The 17,265-nt window shown below is 34.7% G+C and overlaps 1 protein-coding gene across 1 annotated transcript in view; it reads right to left on the minus strand.

Annotated features, from left to right (window-relative positions):
• Nucleotides 1-1,500: 1,500 nt before the first annotated feature.
• The window catches only part of LOC132552717 (acetyl-CoA carboxylase-like), a 50,935-nt gene continuing 35,170 nt past the window's right edge, over nt 1,501-17,265 (minus strand). The window contains exons 32-52 of the mRNA XM_060216910.1: nt 17,048-17,125; nt 16,689-16,778; nt 16,212-16,283; nt 15,503-15,594; nt 15,075-15,186; nt 14,748-14,903; nt 13,770-13,916; nt 11,807-11,938; nt 11,398-11,535; nt 10,955-11,075; nt 10,504-10,601; nt 10,066-10,176; nt 9,444-9,587; nt 9,150-9,270; nt 8,331-8,524; nt 7,962-8,097; nt 7,654-7,831; nt 7,005-7,272; nt 6,549-6,719; nt 6,157-6,290; nt 1,501-5,963 (exon numbers count right to left, since the gene is read on the minus strand). Coding sequence (XP_060072893.1) covers nt 5,849-5,963; nt 6,157-6,290; nt 6,549-6,719; nt 7,005-7,272; nt 7,654-7,831; nt 7,962-8,097; nt 8,331-8,524; nt 9,150-9,270; nt 9,444-9,587; nt 10,066-10,176; nt 10,504-10,601; nt 10,955-11,075; nt 11,398-11,535; nt 11,807-11,938; nt 13,770-13,916; nt 14,748-14,903; nt 15,075-15,186; nt 15,503-15,594; nt 16,212-16,283; nt 16,689-16,778; nt 17,048-17,125 — 2,808 coding nt within the window. The 3' untranslated portion in view covers nt 1,501-5,848. The remainder of the gene's footprint in view (nt 5,964-6,156; nt 6,291-6,548; nt 6,720-7,004; nt 7,273-7,653; nt 7,832-7,961; nt 8,098-8,330; nt 8,525-9,149; nt 9,271-9,443; nt 9,588-10,065; nt 10,177-10,503; nt 10,602-10,954; nt 11,076-11,397; nt 11,536-11,806; nt 11,939-13,769; nt 13,917-14,747; nt 14,904-15,074; nt 15,187-15,502; nt 15,595-16,211; nt 16,284-16,688; nt 16,779-17,047; nt 17,126-17,265) is intronic.

Here is a 17,265-nt window from a genome sequence, read left to right on the forward strand (position 1 = left end):
GGGGAACCAACTAGCAACATTTCTGTGTGGAGGGGAACCAACTAGCAACATTTCTGTGTGGAGGGGAACCAACTAGCAACATTTCTGTGTGGAGGGGAACCAACTAGCAACATTTCTGTGGGGAGGGGAACCAACTAGCAACATTTCTGTGTGGAGGGGAACCAACTAGCACATTTCTGTGTGGAGGGGAACCAACTAGCAACATTTCTGTGTGGAGGGGAACCAACTAGCAACATTTCTTGGTGGAGGGAATCAACAAGCAATACTGTTGTGTGGAAGAGGACCAACTAGCAATATTTCTGTGTGGGAAGGTCCAAAAAGTGTTGTTTTTGTGTGGAGAGAATTAACAAGCGATGCTTCTGTGTGGAGGGGGACCCAATGCAATCTTTCTGTTTGGAGAGGACTGACAATCAATGTTTCTGTCTCAAAGAGGAACAAACAACAATATTTCTGTCGGCAGGGAACAAACAGGCAGGATTTCTGTGTGGTAAGGTGACCAACACACATTGTCTCTGTCTGGAGAGGGGAGGCTAACAAATATTGTTTGTCTGGAAGGGAACCAACGTAGTTTCTTTCTGGAACAGGGACCCCATGCATTGTTTCTATCTGGAAGGGACCAACAAATAGTTTATCACTGGAGGGGGACTTACAAACAACGTTTCTGTCTTGAGGGGGACCAACAGGTATTGTTTCTGTATGAAGAGGGACCAACCAGCATCTTTTCTGTCTGGAAAGGACCAATAAGCATATTTTATATATGAAAAGAAGGCCTACAATAAATGTTTCTTGTGATGAGGGCATTGTTTTGTAAGGAAGGGCCAACACTTTGTATAAAGTGAAAATATCACACAGTATTTGTGTGTGCAGGGAATATCAGCATTCTTCATAATTCAGGTTGAAATGGTTTAGTTCCAGGCAACTGACAAATACATTCTACTAATAAAAATGATCAATAAAAACATGTTATAGCTATCCAGCTTTGTAGTTTATTTGTATGACAGTACCTAAGTGCAACATTGTGATTCTGAGTCCACCTTTGTTATAATGGTACACAGTGTGATATATAGCTGTCTGGTTAATTCTGAGTCCACCTTTGTTATAATGGTACACAGTGTGATATATAGCTGTCTGGTTAATTCTGAGTCCTCCTTTGTTATAATGGTACACAGTGTGATATATAGCTGTCTGGTTAATTCTGAGTCCACCTTTGTTATAATGGTACACAGTGTGATATATAGCTGTCTGGTTAATTCTGAGTCCACCTTTGTTATAATGGTACACATTGTGATATATAGCTGTCTGGTTAATTCTGAGTCCACCTTTGTTATAATGGTACACATTGTGATATATAGCTGTCTGGTTAATTCTGAGTCCACCTTAGTTATAATAGTAAACCTTGGCGAATTGATCACCTTGGTCCTTTGAATTAATACAACTTTGAATTTATTGTAAAAAAATAACACAACAAACTTATATAGCAGAAAAATAGAATTTGTTTAATGTACAGACTGGATGCTTATCATTATATAATTAAACATCCATCATCTCGCTTATTCTATATGAACTGGAAAGAAAGTAAATTACTTCTAATACAAACAACTGTATCAAAATCTGATCAGGTGGTGTGTAGTCGGCTAGGTGGATACAAGTACAATCATTTATATATATATAACTACCAGTAGTATAAAGACAGCTTTGACAGTGAATTAAGCAACATGGCAGACATGTATCCACGTGTATGTGTATACCAGGGCGTTTCTTCATATCTTACATCTCAATGTCACATGACAAATGTCATCTTTATAAGGAAATCCATGTAAGCAAAACTATGCAACTGTCACCTGTTCCGATATGAATTCCTGTAGACCTTCCACACTGTGAAGCATGTTATGTCATACAGCACTGAATTCTATCCCTTTTTCAGAATTCATTTCAACATCATCATCAGAAAGAATTTTCTTCCTTAATAGTGTGATTTAGATAGAATTTATTGTATTTCTAAATTTAATTCACTGACTAAATTCAACAAAATACTTTTAATTTATTTACATAGTACACCGTGGTCATCAACATCATTTTGAACCATTTTACTGTTACAATCATACTGAATTGCTTTGTGTTGTTAAATAAGGAAAAGCTGCCAAAGATTATAAATATTGAACTGAGGATAAACGCACTAAAAATAATATACATATTGCCAAATTTTAGAAGTAAATCATACCTGAAAGCAATGTTGTTGCTGCCTTAATCAAGAAACATGAGATACCAGAGGACAATGAGTATGTTGTTCTGTGTCTACTCTGACCTGTACTATTTTGATATCTTAATAACAGAATGGCCAGTTGGCCTTTTTTACTTGTTCATTATAGCTGAGAAAAAAGAACAGAAGTAGCACCTATTTTGAAATGATGATTTGGGAAAACAATGATGTAATGTTTAAAATGATTAAAATAAGGGAGGTTAGGTTGTGCAATGTAACACACTCACCTTTTACCTAGACATCCGTGATTAAACCCCAAAACGGATGTGAAAAGATATGGGGTTATCTGTCTGACTAAATGGGTTTTCCATGCGTTATCCAATTTCCTCCCACAACAAGTTCCATCATACCATTCCATACGAGACAATATGAGTGATAAATATATGATGAAATAACTTGTTTCACAATTGTCTTTACATAAATAAAGTATATACATGTACTATATTTAAATGATTCACTCATGAAAACGAAACTGATATAATGCCACGGTATGTCATTGTGACATTATTTGTTGTATAACTACCCTGTTATAAGTGTAATAACATCCATTACACCTATTGGAATATAACCATGTGTAATAATAGTTTCCAATGTTTCAATTGTGATGTCATGACTGCTATGCATCATATGCATTGTGATGTCACTGAAGACAGATATGGAGGTAAAATAGGGTAAAATATAGATGTTATATCAGACAATGAAATGCTGCTTTAACTGGATCTAACATTTGTTTTCAAAGTTGGTGCTTCATTATTCAATTAATTCCCAGGCATTTGTACAGCTTCTTCAGAGTTTTACCTAAATAAGGAGGTGTAAAACTTGGTCCAAAACTTGTTATGCTGTAAAAATTATTTGTAAATACCAGCACTACAGGCATAACATCATGCACAGCCATAACATCGTGCACAGCCAATCAAAATGATTGTTGCAAACACTTTTCATCTATATGCTTAGCAAACCCAACAGATGAAACAGCAATGAGTACTAATGTATTAACCATTAAAACAAAACCTGAGTAAGTATATAACAACACTTATTGTTAAGGATACCACAGCATGATGACCTGGTGTTACAGAGTTGACACAGGTATGGAGAAACAGACGGGTATTAAAGATTTTGTTGTAATATGACAACTTGATTTCTTATTTTAGATTCTGAATGAACAATTAATCAAAACTTTTAACATATAAGCAAGGTATGTAAATTAAAAATTATCTAATACATATAGCTGAATAGAGAGTGAACTAACAGGATATAAGTGAACTAGTGATATGTACTAACAGGATATCAATGAACTAGACATATGTACTAACAGGATATCAATGAACTAGACATATGTACTAACAGGATATCAATGAACTCGACATATGTACTAACAGGATATCAATGAACTAGACATATGTACTAACAGGATATCAATGAACTAGACATATGACAGACATGCTAGAGATACACTGCCCCTGAACATGGCTGTTAATGAAGTACCCGTAAACTTGTCATCTTTACGGTTACGGTAAAACTGTAATTATAATAGTACAATAATACAATTTATGTAATATATGTATGAATAATGCTTACAAATAAACAAAACCTCAAAATTAATAGAATATATCCTGGCCCAAACAATATATACTTTGCTAGTTGTTAGCATTAGTCTTTAAGGAAAATATTTTCATAAACAAAGTTCGAAAAAAGAAAAATAAATAAAAAAAAAAAATTAAATAAAGATGTATCTGAAATATAAAATGATGATACACACTGTATAACAATAACCATTTGTGACCAGTAAACATTTAGTGTCATTGAATTGTACGACTGACTTGACACAAAATCCCAATAACAACAAAACATTTACAAATGATTGTGCAGCACTACAAATACAACAAACCCAACACATATCTATTATATCAAAAGGAAGCAAATCAACAAAACTTGTGTGAATAAATCAATAGTTTATCACAAAGCTATTAGTAATATGAGACCCTTAAATAACTATCATTAATACAAGTTGGACTTGTCTCCAACACCAAGGAAAACTTTCTTTTTCAAACCTCATAAAATCTTATCCAAGGAAAGTTGAGGTTTCTCTGTCTACAACACACAGGAGTAATTACAGTTGTGTTCTTTACATTCCTCCCACACTTTCCCAATGTTGAAATGGTGAGTCCAGCACACCATCACATCATCAATGGCAGCAACATGTGATAAAACTGATTCTAGAACAAGTAGCAAAAGTGATCAGGTTTTACTTGGTAAATAAAGGCAGATATTTCTATAGAAGTGAAAATGCAGGACTAAAGTGTGGGAGAAATACAAATTTAGTGTTATCCACTGAAAAATAAACAATCATGAAATGTCCACAGAAGACAAGAAGGAAACTACAGCTTTAGGATTAAATTTACATTTGAACATAAATCACAGCCTTGGAAAATGCACTCCCAACTGATTTAATTCCAAATAAATACAAAAATACAAATTTTTAATAAATATATAAGAATCTACATGTAAATGATTTCTTCAGATTGTAATGCAAACTAAATATACAAAGAAACAAAACACAAGTACAATATCAATGTACTTACAAATGGCAATAGTGTCACTTTATATTATAAACAAGAATATTGTTTTGTTCAATGCTTTGATGTGAACAAGGAATGCTTACTGAACCTACTACATGTAATATGATTCCTGCCTTGTTATTCAATACCAACTTGTCATAGACTTGATTTTCAAATGACCAGGCTAATTATCACACAAAAGTCATGTTGTACAAACAGAAAAATGGCAATTAATACTGAATGTCAATATTGTTACCATATAAAGACAATTATTAATATATCATTTTTTAAATGGTCTTGATACTGTACAACGTATTTTTCGGTTAAAAACTTTTTTTTCATCTGTAGAGCATGTGGCTTATATATCCATGCTGCTTATATATAGATGAAAAAGTGAAAAAAAAAATGAGAAAATGAAAAAAAATCAGTGTTTTTAAGCGATATACACACTTTAAACATTAATTTCCAATCACTTCGAGATACATTTTCATGAAGAAAATTCTGTAATACTTTAATCCTTGAAACAGTATGAATATTATAGACACTCTTCCCTTTGGCTGTAAGTAACAATTTCACATAGGCAGAAAACTTGTTATCAAACAACCAGCTATTCTACCATCACAATAGGTCAAGTGACTACACTTCAGTACGTAGTTCTCTCATCTAAACAAATGCGTATATACTGAAGCTCGTAGTTCCAAGGGACACAGTAAACAAGATATACCCTGATACACAGTAAACAAAGGGCCATAACTCTCATGGGATAAGAAATATGAGATTCCCAAAGCCATCAGGGCAACAGGTATCAACTGATAGAATTTGGCAGTTGTATGCGGCAGATTAAGCTCCAGACATATTGATGTATGGAGTGAAGGACGGAGCACTGATAGCACCTGGTATATCCCCTTTACTTTATCAATGTCTTCATTTCGGTGGTGGTGTATCTACCCCGTTACTCATCACATCTACAGGAGTTCTATTTCGCAAAAGCTACGGACTAGGTGAAAAAAGAATTTCACACAATCTTTCATCATGTCTCCATGTTGGCCAAGATACGGGATATTTCAGCTCGCTGACAAGTTGACATGTGCTGCAAGATATGTATGAGTGAGTCCATGGTAACCTCTGGATTGTCCTGGATAAGGCTGGTAAAGTATAAAAGTCAAAGTTGATAAATATCATCTACTGATATTACAACTTTAAACGTTCAATGATGTTAAGGTGTTTCAAATTCTACGAATATTTGTTTATTATCATAAAGATGAATAGTTTGTACACTGTATAACATATTGAAATGTTTTAAACTTTATAAGGTAGATAATTTGTAAAACATCTTACCTGTGGACTTGATGGATGACATGGTCACGTTGAAGACAGCGCATATTCTCTGTAACGGCATTATGACCTGAATTCTCGTCCAGTTGTTCTACCAGCCAGCCAACAACTGACTTGTCATCTTCCCACTGGTACGCCTACTCACAAAAGAAGGAGGAGTCAAGGGAGGCAACTGTATCAAATATCTTGCATGTTATATTAAGGTGACTCTTAAGTCAGAAACTAGATATTTCAGTCAGAGACAATCATATGATGATCAATAAGATCTATTATCAGTACAGATTTACTGATATGTGTATTACTTCTTAACTTACAACTGTTGACTAGAAGCTTCATTAATGCAGAAAATTCATGCTTAATTTTAACTGCTAAACAACGTCCTGAATATGACTTACATTGACTGTTCCTTGGTCCTCTACAAACCAGCGACTGAGGCTGGAGTTGAGCTGTCCCTCACTCAGGTTCGAAGTGAAGGAATGCATCTTCCGTTTGAGTTCACACTCCAGCAAACGGCGCTTAAGTCTCCAATACATGAACTCACGACTTCGCTTCCACTTAATGGTGGCCTAAAAAAATGAAACTTGTCCAGTATATCCTACAGATATTGACTTTAATTAAGAAAAAGAAATGAACATATGAGGCAGATGACAGTACAAATTGGGAGGAAAAAGCTTTTTCACTAAAACTTTTTTTCATTTTGTTAAACTTAAGCAAAGTGTATACAATACAATTACATTCCATCAAAGAAGAGCATACAAAGAGAAACTGATTAGGATAGATGCTCACAAATCCTTAGTCAATGATGTAGGTTCATTATCAACCATATTCAAATCAGACAATATACTACATACGGAAATGACATTCTTTTCTTCCATGCGTCCAGGCGTATCGTGAAGGTCAGCGAACTGTATTGCCACTTGATGGTACATAGGTACAAGTTTCTCCTCATGTTGTGATAACTGTTTCTCCAGTGATGCCTTTTCCTCTGCCCCAAGGTTTGGTGTATTTAACTTCTCTATAAGATTCTTACAACCCGGATCTAGACGTCGCATCGACTTGATCAAGTCCTTTCGTCTGAACTTGATTTCTACTGTCCCCTCAGGCTCTAGAACTCCTCCACTGTGTAAACATTTACATGAGGTGGTTTATTTTACCTTTTATTACTCCCCCTTTTCAAGATAAAGAAACTTCGGACGACTCCTACCATTTCCTTGACATTATTTACACAATGTTATAGTCATAAACAAAGGTACCAAAATATTTCTGTTGTGCTTACGTAACTGCTGGTTATTCCTTCTGTAAACTGTTATTGTTTTCCTCTGTGATTGGTGTGGAACAAGAAGAGAATCAGAAATAAGACTGGTTTGTGTTGAGAGTTGATAAAGAGATACCACCAAACACCAATATGGCTGAACACTTCATTTATCATAGAACTCATAGAGCCTGAATTTAACATCAATGCACTACTGTATATTATCTCTGAAAACTGTGTGTCCTTACCGGCTAAGCTGGTCAGCAAACATTTCCATATGGACTGGGTTAATCGTTGGGTCAACGACTACCCAAGCCCCACCCCTCAGCTCTGCGTATGGCGGTATATACACAAAGATGGGCCGATTGTATTCCCTCAGAGCGTCAACAATGTAGGAACCAAACTTGAGCACTTGGTCATACATGTCTGTAAAAAAGTGACATTTGTTATGAATTTAGTAGTTGGACTTTAAACAAGAAAAGTTTACAATCTTTAAAAGTGTTACAACAAATTCATCAATGATAATGAAGAAAGAGTTTGACAGGAGTTGTCTCACCTTTCATACCCCCAGAGAAACCTCTCCAGTTGGCAAACACCAACAGAGGGAGCTCCTCTCTGTTGAAGTCTTTGATGGCTTGAGCTGTCTTATAGGCAGAGTCTGGGAACCAGACTTGACCAGCCTGCTGGATTACCTGTAGCAGAAACCATTTGTTACACAATAGTCACACTACAGAAAGAAATATGTTTATTGATTTGAAAGCCTATCTCTACAGCCAGCTGGTAGATACAGGCAATCATTTTTGTGTAATACAATAATGTTTTTGTAATTGTGGTAAGCATATTTATTTCATAATTTAAAAATGAAAAGACAAATGATTGTCACAGTAATATATATATATATAAATGTATATTGTTATGGAAATACCTTCGATTCTGAATCCAGATTGGCAGGGTCAGCTGGAATGGTGACCTCTACTGTCCTAGTTTCCACGCTGACGACCCCTATAGGGATGCCCCCTAGTCGCGCACGGCCCACTACCACAGTCTGGGCCCAGGGCTGAAGGATCTCCTTGAAGCTATCCTTGTCAAAGAAACCACTCTGCCAAACATTCTTCTTGTCTGAAACAGAAAAAGGGTTCAGTTGAGACAAAAGTCCAGAATTGTCGCCCTAACCATGGGTCTTTCCAAAATACATCACCATTTACAGAGACAAACAGTATTTCAACAAAGGAACACTCAAAATTAATAACAAAAATATACAACTGATCCTGAATCATTCAGAAATTAGAAATATCTATACAACTGATTGTCAGACAATCAGAAACTACCAATTTCTATACAGCTGACTACATGTTACTCAAAAATAAACATTATTTAAATAACTGACTGCTGTCCACTGAAAAATCAGTTACTACCAGGAGGCGTCCCGGCGTCATATGATTAAGTGAAGCCCATGGTTGCTACACCAGGTCTCCAACAGAACAACACAATGTTTCTACTATCATTTAATATCTTGTAGATGACAAACTTTCCCTGATACTGGAAATCAGGACAACCAGTACAGTGATAGATGATACTATACAGTTTACACTGTATTACATATCTAAAGGGAGCAAGCTATCAGAATTCATCAAATGTTACAGAAAATACTTGATATAGTTCTATTACACTTTAAGACCAGATTCAGTGACCTTGTTCCCTGAAAAAGAATTAACGAAATAAGCATCATTGAAAATGTACCAACCAGGGTGTGGCCTTCCACACAGCATCCAGCGAGGGTCGTATGGTGCTTTGGTGGGTACAAACTCCACATCCCGCTCCACAGGATCCAGTATAGGCAGGGTAGGAAGAGGGGACCCACGGTGCTGTGTAAAGAATGTCATTATTTCTAAAATAAACAGGTGTATAAAGCACAAATTTCTATATCATGGTGAATTTCCTCACAAATCTAGAAATAATATCGTAGATAAAAACAAAGTCTTGTCATACAACAATGGTTTATAAGTAAAATCCATGATTACAGAATCTTTGACTTTACCTTGGGTACATACGACAGCCACTCCAATACTTTGTTGGTACCTTCAAAGTCGTCGCTCACCACTTCATGTGACACACCATTACTGTGCATTATCTGTATTCCACCCAACTGATTGTTACTAGTGTACACCTCTCGACCAAGGACCTGTAAAATATAAAAACAAAGTAAGAATGGGCTCACATAGCTATATCCCTTGTACACTATTGCAAGATTTCAGCTTTTATTACAAAAGGTGTTCAATTTCATAATGTAACAGGAAAGGAATCTGTCACACTGTCCTGCAATTAGCCCATTTCTGGTAATATGCCTGACTATATATACTGCAGTTCAGAAGTAATAAAAACCCAGTCATTTCACCCTAGTCTCTTAGGAAGAAGTTTGTCATTTCACCCTTGTCTCTGTGGAAAAAGTTTGTCATTTCACCTTAGTCTCTGTGGAAAAAGTTTGTCATTTCACCCTAGTCTCTGAGTAAGAAATTGCTACATTGTATGTGTTGACCCCAGGCTTAGTGCAGGACAAATATGTTCTACTTTTCTTTGCTGACATTTCTGTATGTTTACAGATCACCATGCTGGAAACCAAATTTCACCTTATCAAATGTTCCTCTCTAAATTCACCTTACCTTGTTGAGAGCTCCTGCTCCTGTAAGGATAATGTGTGAGTTTTCTACTTGTATAGTCCTCTGTCCTAGTCTTACTAGGTAGGCACCAATACCTATAGCCCTGCAGGTTACCTGGTACCAAAAAAAACCGAAATAAATAAATACCATATGTATAGTCCCACAAAAACTAAAACCTTCATATAAACACAAATAGGCACATCAATCACCACACACCTGAATCACTGAATACTAGAATCCAGAATCTATAGATCTATAGCCCCACAGAACAGGTTACACATAAACCTGACAGATATTACATAAACTAATCTATATCACTTATTTCCTGAAAAGATTGTCACTATCATTAAATGTATTGCAACTATGTGTTTTTCTTATAACAAGTTATGAAAACATAAATGACATCCAAACTGATACATGATGATGTAGCGTCTACCTTACCAAACTCATAGTGGGTATTTCCTCATAGGCAGCAGATGTTTCTCCAGCAATCATTCCTGAGCCCCTAAGGTTCTCTACTCCAAGGCCCTCCTCTTTTCCTACAAAGGAATTATATCCTTTTAAGATAGCCTACCTGACTTTATAGAAAATGTACATTGCACCACTCATCAAAGCCTTACTTGTTTCCTACAAGAATTTTGGTATCTTACATCAATAAGAGGTCCATAACTGACAGATTTGAATATATTGATGTAGATGACAGAAAACTTACCAATCATATCATAATATTGTAATAAATACACAGTACATTTACCTTAGATATTTTTCTATGGTTCCTTACAGTACTATGTCTGTAAAACTTACCAATCATAGTATTGTAGTAAATACAAAGTACATTTACCTTAAGATATTTTTCTATGGTTCCTTACACTACTATGTCTGTAAAACTTACCGATGATGTCTGTGATTTTATAGCGAGATTCACCCTCATCCTCGATCAGTTCGGCCCGGACAGCATTCACGGCGCTCACCTTCTTAAAGTCATCAGGAGCCAGATACAGATACTTAAAGCCCTGTAATAGTATAGATTATGTAATGAATAAATAAGCAATATGGTTAACACTATTAAAATTCATTCTCGTTTGGTATTTCCAGATAGATACACATTTGAAATAATTTTCACTATAATTTCACATATTTCTCAGCTGACAAAAGATCTAACTTCATTTTGTTTTTATTTTTTCCCTTGTCAATCAAATTTTACTTTCATTTTACTGTTGATACAGAATCTATCTAAACAGGTCAAATCAATCAAATTACTGTTAGTATTCAACCTTCAAAAATATTTTGTCCTTGTGTATCCTTACATTGTCAGGTATAAGTTATCTCCCCTACCTTGTCTGGGTCGTCATTGTCATGCCAGGCCACTCTAAACAGATGCTTGAGTTCCTCGCTTAGCCCTATCCTGGCCCCACTGTTAGCAGAGATGTATATGCGAGGAATGCCCTTTGTCCTTGCCAACTCTGATGACCTCTGTATCATAAATGGTTAAAGATTCATTGTATAATCCTACTTTAATATCATCAATTATACAACTATTAAAAAGTACAACAAATAAATTACGACAAAAAGACAATTCAATATATTGCCTTAAATATCAACGCCCTTCTATTTAAAGTGAACGTTCATATGCAGACAATCACTAAGATAGACAAGTTCCCTGTTGGCTGTTTTATAACACAAAGTTTTGTGTTGAGTTTGAGTAAAGTCTGTATATTGTAATGTTATGTGTGTGTATTAATACCTTGAACAGAAGGTCTTCCTTAGGTCCAAATGAGCCAATCCTATGTGTGATGTCATTAGCAATGACGATAATGTCTCGTCCACCGGGGTACTCTGGAGTTTTCAGCGTTACTTGCCATGCCACCATGCCAATCTGTTTTATATCAAATTTATAATCAATTATATGTAGCAAAAGACAAACTGCCTATAAAAAGCAAGGTACGTACCATCAGCAAAAGATTAGATTTAGTACAAATACACTTCAAGATCACATAAGTAAAGCAGTTGTTTTTTTTTCTGTTTCAAAAGGCTGAAATTTTCATGGTTTTACAAAAGTCTTGTTGTAATTTTTTTTTTTGCAGGAGTCATAAAATGGACTATTTTTTCTCTTTGTTAAACTTCTTTTCAAGGTAGATATTTTCCAGTTTTATTCCATTCTCAGAAAAAGATTATAAACCTTTCGAGAATCACAACTTCTACTGTAAAATTAATTTTCTGATAACTTAAGATGACACGGAGAACAAAAAACGATTATCAAGTACTTACGTTAAGCACAATATGTTACGTTGTTAAATAACATTAAAAATTTAAAACAATAAATTCTAGTTACTGCACTCAATTCTGATGATTTTATATACAGCTATAGATGAAGCAGTGATTCTGGTAATTCTTTACTTCTGATAAAGATATCACTTAACTTTTGATGATATATGCCGGTACCCAAGATGTGCCACATTAAAGTAGAAAGTAGTAGAAATACAGAATGACATGCAGATTGTTTATAAAAGATGAAATCAATCATAAAATTGACTTAATTTCTAAATACACTAATCAATTTCATATGTTCTATTTGGGTAACTACAGCTGTCGTTACTATAAAAGAAAATGAGTTAACTTTTCACTAGAATTGATTACAACAGTTCTTTGATAAGATCATGAGAAGATGAAGTTTACAATATTTTGCATTTCTTTATACAGAAAGATAATATTCATAATTATGTCCCTTGTGGGTAATGCGGTAATTTCTCAAGTCGTGACCCAAAAACTTTAATTTCTGAATGGTGCGGCCAACAATGCTTGAATTCACTGGAATATTATGACTATGTCATACAGATCACAGATCATACAAAGTGTTGGTTTGGTTGGGTAAAATGTCCCCACACAAAGCCACCAGTCTCACTATGTATTGCTGATCAGAAGGATTATCAACATAATAAAAATGATCTATAACTGCTGGAGAATGTGCAGTTAAACTCCTGCCTAACAAATCACAGGTTTACATGGACCATACTGACCAGTGACATTTAAATAAATAGATCACTTTTAAGAAACTACTTTTCCCACATAGTTGTCTCCCAATCAGAACATGTTGTACAAAGTAGATTAAAATTTTCTCTTCTACCGCCCACAATATATCTACCTGTACATTTCCATGGCTCTTGTTCAGTTTGGATATTTTGAGACGCTGTACCAGATATATGAAATATTGGACGAAGGTAAATATTATAACACTTGTGATAATAAATGGAAGAAATGAGAATTTTAAATGATGCACTTCTATTTTACAAAGAAGTCTATCATTCAGAATGTGAACAGGAATGCCAACTTGTTATAAAGATGTCTTTCAAAACCAGTGGGACATTTTTGTCAATCATGGAATATATACCCAAGTATCACAATAAAAATGTTTTAATAATATAAACAAGTGCTCACAAGTCCTTATATAACAATTCATCTGGACAAAACAATCCAAATTCAAAATCCTCAAATATTTCAAATACTTCAAAATGTTCAAATAATTCAAAATGTTCAAATAATTCAAAATCAATACAACTTGTTGTAGTCTTCCTTGTAAGCTCAGTAAGTTTGACATTTGAGGTCAAAAATAGATAAATCTTGAATCATTTACTGATATCAAAGTGTGTTGCAGTCAGTCAGTCACAAAGTGGATTCTATGTTTAAGACTGTCTGTATATTGTGCATACCTCATTTTCACCAGGCAATCTGTTTTGGACACATAGTCGATCCTGATTGTCTAGTACAAGTTCTTTACTGGAGAAGACTTCAGATGGAATGTCGGTCTCCTCCAGTTTGTATTGAGTCACATAGTCCTTCCACACTGAAGTCATCACCTGAATCAAACACACAGAAAATTACATTATCTTTTACAAGAAATATTTAATTTGCTTTAATTACCTAAAACACACACAGATGTGTCCATAAAGAATGTGACATTATCTTATACATTAAACATTTAAATTACTCTGAAGTTATTTAATATAATTTGATATAGACAACCTTTTAGTTTTCATTATTGACCATAAACACTTCAGGCAGAATTCAGAGAGAATCTGCAAATATTTACACAGGCCATGAAAGGTTCAGTCAAGGAGAGTCGAGAAATATAACAAAAGGTTCAGTCAAGGAGAGTCCAGAAATATAACAAAAGGTTCAGTCAAGGAGAGTCAAGAAATATAACAAAAGGTTCAGTCAAGGAGAGTCCAGAAATATAACAAAAGGTTCAGTCAAGGAGAGTCAAGGACTATAACAAAAGGTTCAGTCAAGGAGAGTCAAGAAATATAACAAAAGGTTCAGTCAAGGAGAGTCAAGAAATATAACAAAAGGTTCAGTCAAGGAGAGTCGAGAAATATAATGAAAGGTTCAGTCAAGGAGAGTCGAGAAATATAACAAAAGGTTCAGTCAAGGAGAGTCCAGAAATATAACAAAAGGTTCAGTCAAGGAGAGTCGAGAAATATAATGAAAGGTTCAGTCAAGGAGAGTCGAGAAATATAACAAAACGTTCAGTCAAGGAGAGTCAGGCAAAACAAGATGTATTAGATTCATTATTTCATAAACTTAGTCCAGCTGGTAAAATTGATAAATGGAAACTAAGTTTCTTTCTCTAGGAACTCATAGAGAGTTTTGTGAGAGTAAGTGATATTCAATACTTTTTTTGTGTATACCTGTTTGAACATTGCTGGGAAGTCGTACACATAGGTGGTTCCACTTGACTGAGCTTGGAAGCGTTTAAGTTGTAAATGGTCTTTGGTGACGTAAGGAGTGCTGATTAAGAGGCCGTGGAGGGCTCCCTGCTTTGGCCCGTAGGCTTCAAACATCACCTGTACAAAAAATGAATCATTAATACTTTAACAGGACCTCAGTAAAATATTTAATCACTATATTAGACTTCACCAACACTATTCCATTGTTTATCTATCTATTCACATAAACATTACAGTACATGTGAATCAACAGCTTTAACTAACAGGTTTCCTTGCAGAGTTTGTTACCTGTCCTGAGGTTGCATCTGTAGCTTCCTTGTATAGACTCATATCCAGGTAGTAGCCACTCTCATTGGTCAGAAACAGTCGGATAGGGTCAACTGCACCGGTCAAGCCATTTCTGTTCATATCAATCATGTTAATTATTGTAGCAAAGTAGCAAAAAAATATGTATCAACACACTGTGTCTCAATTCTCACAAATCTTATTCCCCTTAACAGACAAGATAAACGCTTAATGTCTGCCTTTCCTGTTACATGTTGATAAATGGAATAGTTTTCAATACAAACAGAATATTAGATATTGTAATAAATTTGATTAAATCTTCCTTAAACTTCCATGTTTGATAACAATATAGAGGATGAAATAAGAATGTATACTCAGACATCATCTATTACAACCTATCCTTTCTATTCTTAATATAAACATTGGCTTACCTGATGGTGAACTTAAGTTCAGCACTGAGCACACGGATACTCCACAGTCTGTTTCCGTATCTCATCACCATACTCCGCACTGTCTCTTCCAGCTAAGGGTACAATTACAGGCATCAATGTCATGTCACTTTCACTTTCCAATTAATTATATAATCATCTCTTAGAACAAGGAACTAAAGTCTAATCCAATTTCCACGTGAATGTTTCCATATATTTTTAATGGGAATGTTTCCAAATATTTTTAATGGGAATGTTTCCATATATTTTTAATGGGAATGTTTCCATATATTTTTAATGGGAATGTTTCCATATATTTTTAATGGGAATGTTTCCATATATTTTTAATGGGAATGTTTCCATCTATTTTTAATGGAAATGTTTCATTTATTTTTAATGGGAATGTTTCCATATATTTTCAATGGGAATGTTTCCATCTTTTTTTAATGGGAATGTTTCCATACATTTTTAATGGTAATGTTTCCATATATTTTTAATGGGAATGTTCCCATCTATTTTGAACAGGAATGTTTCCATATCTTTTCGTTTCCATATATTTTTAATGGGAATGTTTCCAGACATTTTTAATGGGAATGTTTCCAGAATTATTAATACCACAGTGAAGTGTCATTAACATTTTCCCATACATATAGCTCCTATTTAATTGATTTTTCTAATAGATATTTTTTTATCAAAACCAACACACACTCACCTTTCCTGGTTCATTCAAGGTCAAGGTGGGTACAAAGTTGAGGAAGATATGGTTACAATCAGTCCTTTTGGCCTGTAACAATGATATATAGAACTTAACTTCAGAATAAAATGAGAATGGTACACTTACAGATTAAAATTTATAATTGAATACAGTATAAAAAGTATAGAAGACATAATATCCTGTACTACTGATTCTTGGTAGATTTATTTTGGTAGCAGACAGAATATAATGACCAAATTGATACTCAAAGCTAGGATCCACTTACAAACTAACTTAGTACCCTGTCATCAGTTATTGACCTTGTCAAGTTAAATGATAAAAGCATGAATTCTTGTGAACCAAATCTGTTCAAATTAAGTCATAAGCAATGAATTACAGACCCCTAGTTATGGAACAGCCTTAAATGTTCATGTTAGAATAAGGTATCAAACAACCATAAGGCCTTAAGATGAGTGGGTAACCCAGGTTACTTACCAGAGGATGAGAGAAAGCCACCTCCAAGGAGTCCATGGCCTCTAACAGTGTCCTTTCTGCCTCATTCTGTAGGTACTCAAACGATGCCTCCTGTAACATTTAGAACAATACTTCATTAAGCAATGATATAACATTCCCATCAGGTGGAACAGATCATCTGGCCAACAACTTGTATGTTTCCTTTTTTTTGCGTAAGTATTGAACTTCAAGAAAAATTTCTGCTTTTATGATATTACTTTTGAATCATATTTTCATCCATTACCACACAAACGGACAAAAATAATAATTTATCATTGAAAACTTACTCAAAAGCAAAAAAATAAAATAAAAATTACATATGTAAATCAAGTCCTACTCACTTTGGTGACAAGATCTGAATGTCTAATGATTGATCTGACGAAGAATCGGTAGTCGGTGACCTCCTGACCCTTGGCAACCTGGTAAGGAAATAATCAAATTATGTGTACCAGGAGACATCTATAGGTCTCAAGTTTGTAGATTCATGTTCACAAATGCAACACAGTACATAATTCTCAGATATGTGTATAAACTGAGACTTGTACTATAATTAGTCACT

The sequence above is a fragment of the Ylistrum balloti genome, unplaced genomic scaffold, assembly GCF_031769215.1.
Source record: "Ylistrum balloti isolate Yb309-2 unplaced genomic scaffold, AGI_CSIRO_Ybal_v1 Utg370274, whole genome shotgun sequence".
Taxonomy (NCBI): Eukaryota; Metazoa; Mollusca; class Bivalvia; order Pectinida; family Pectinidae; genus Ylistrum; species Ylistrum balloti.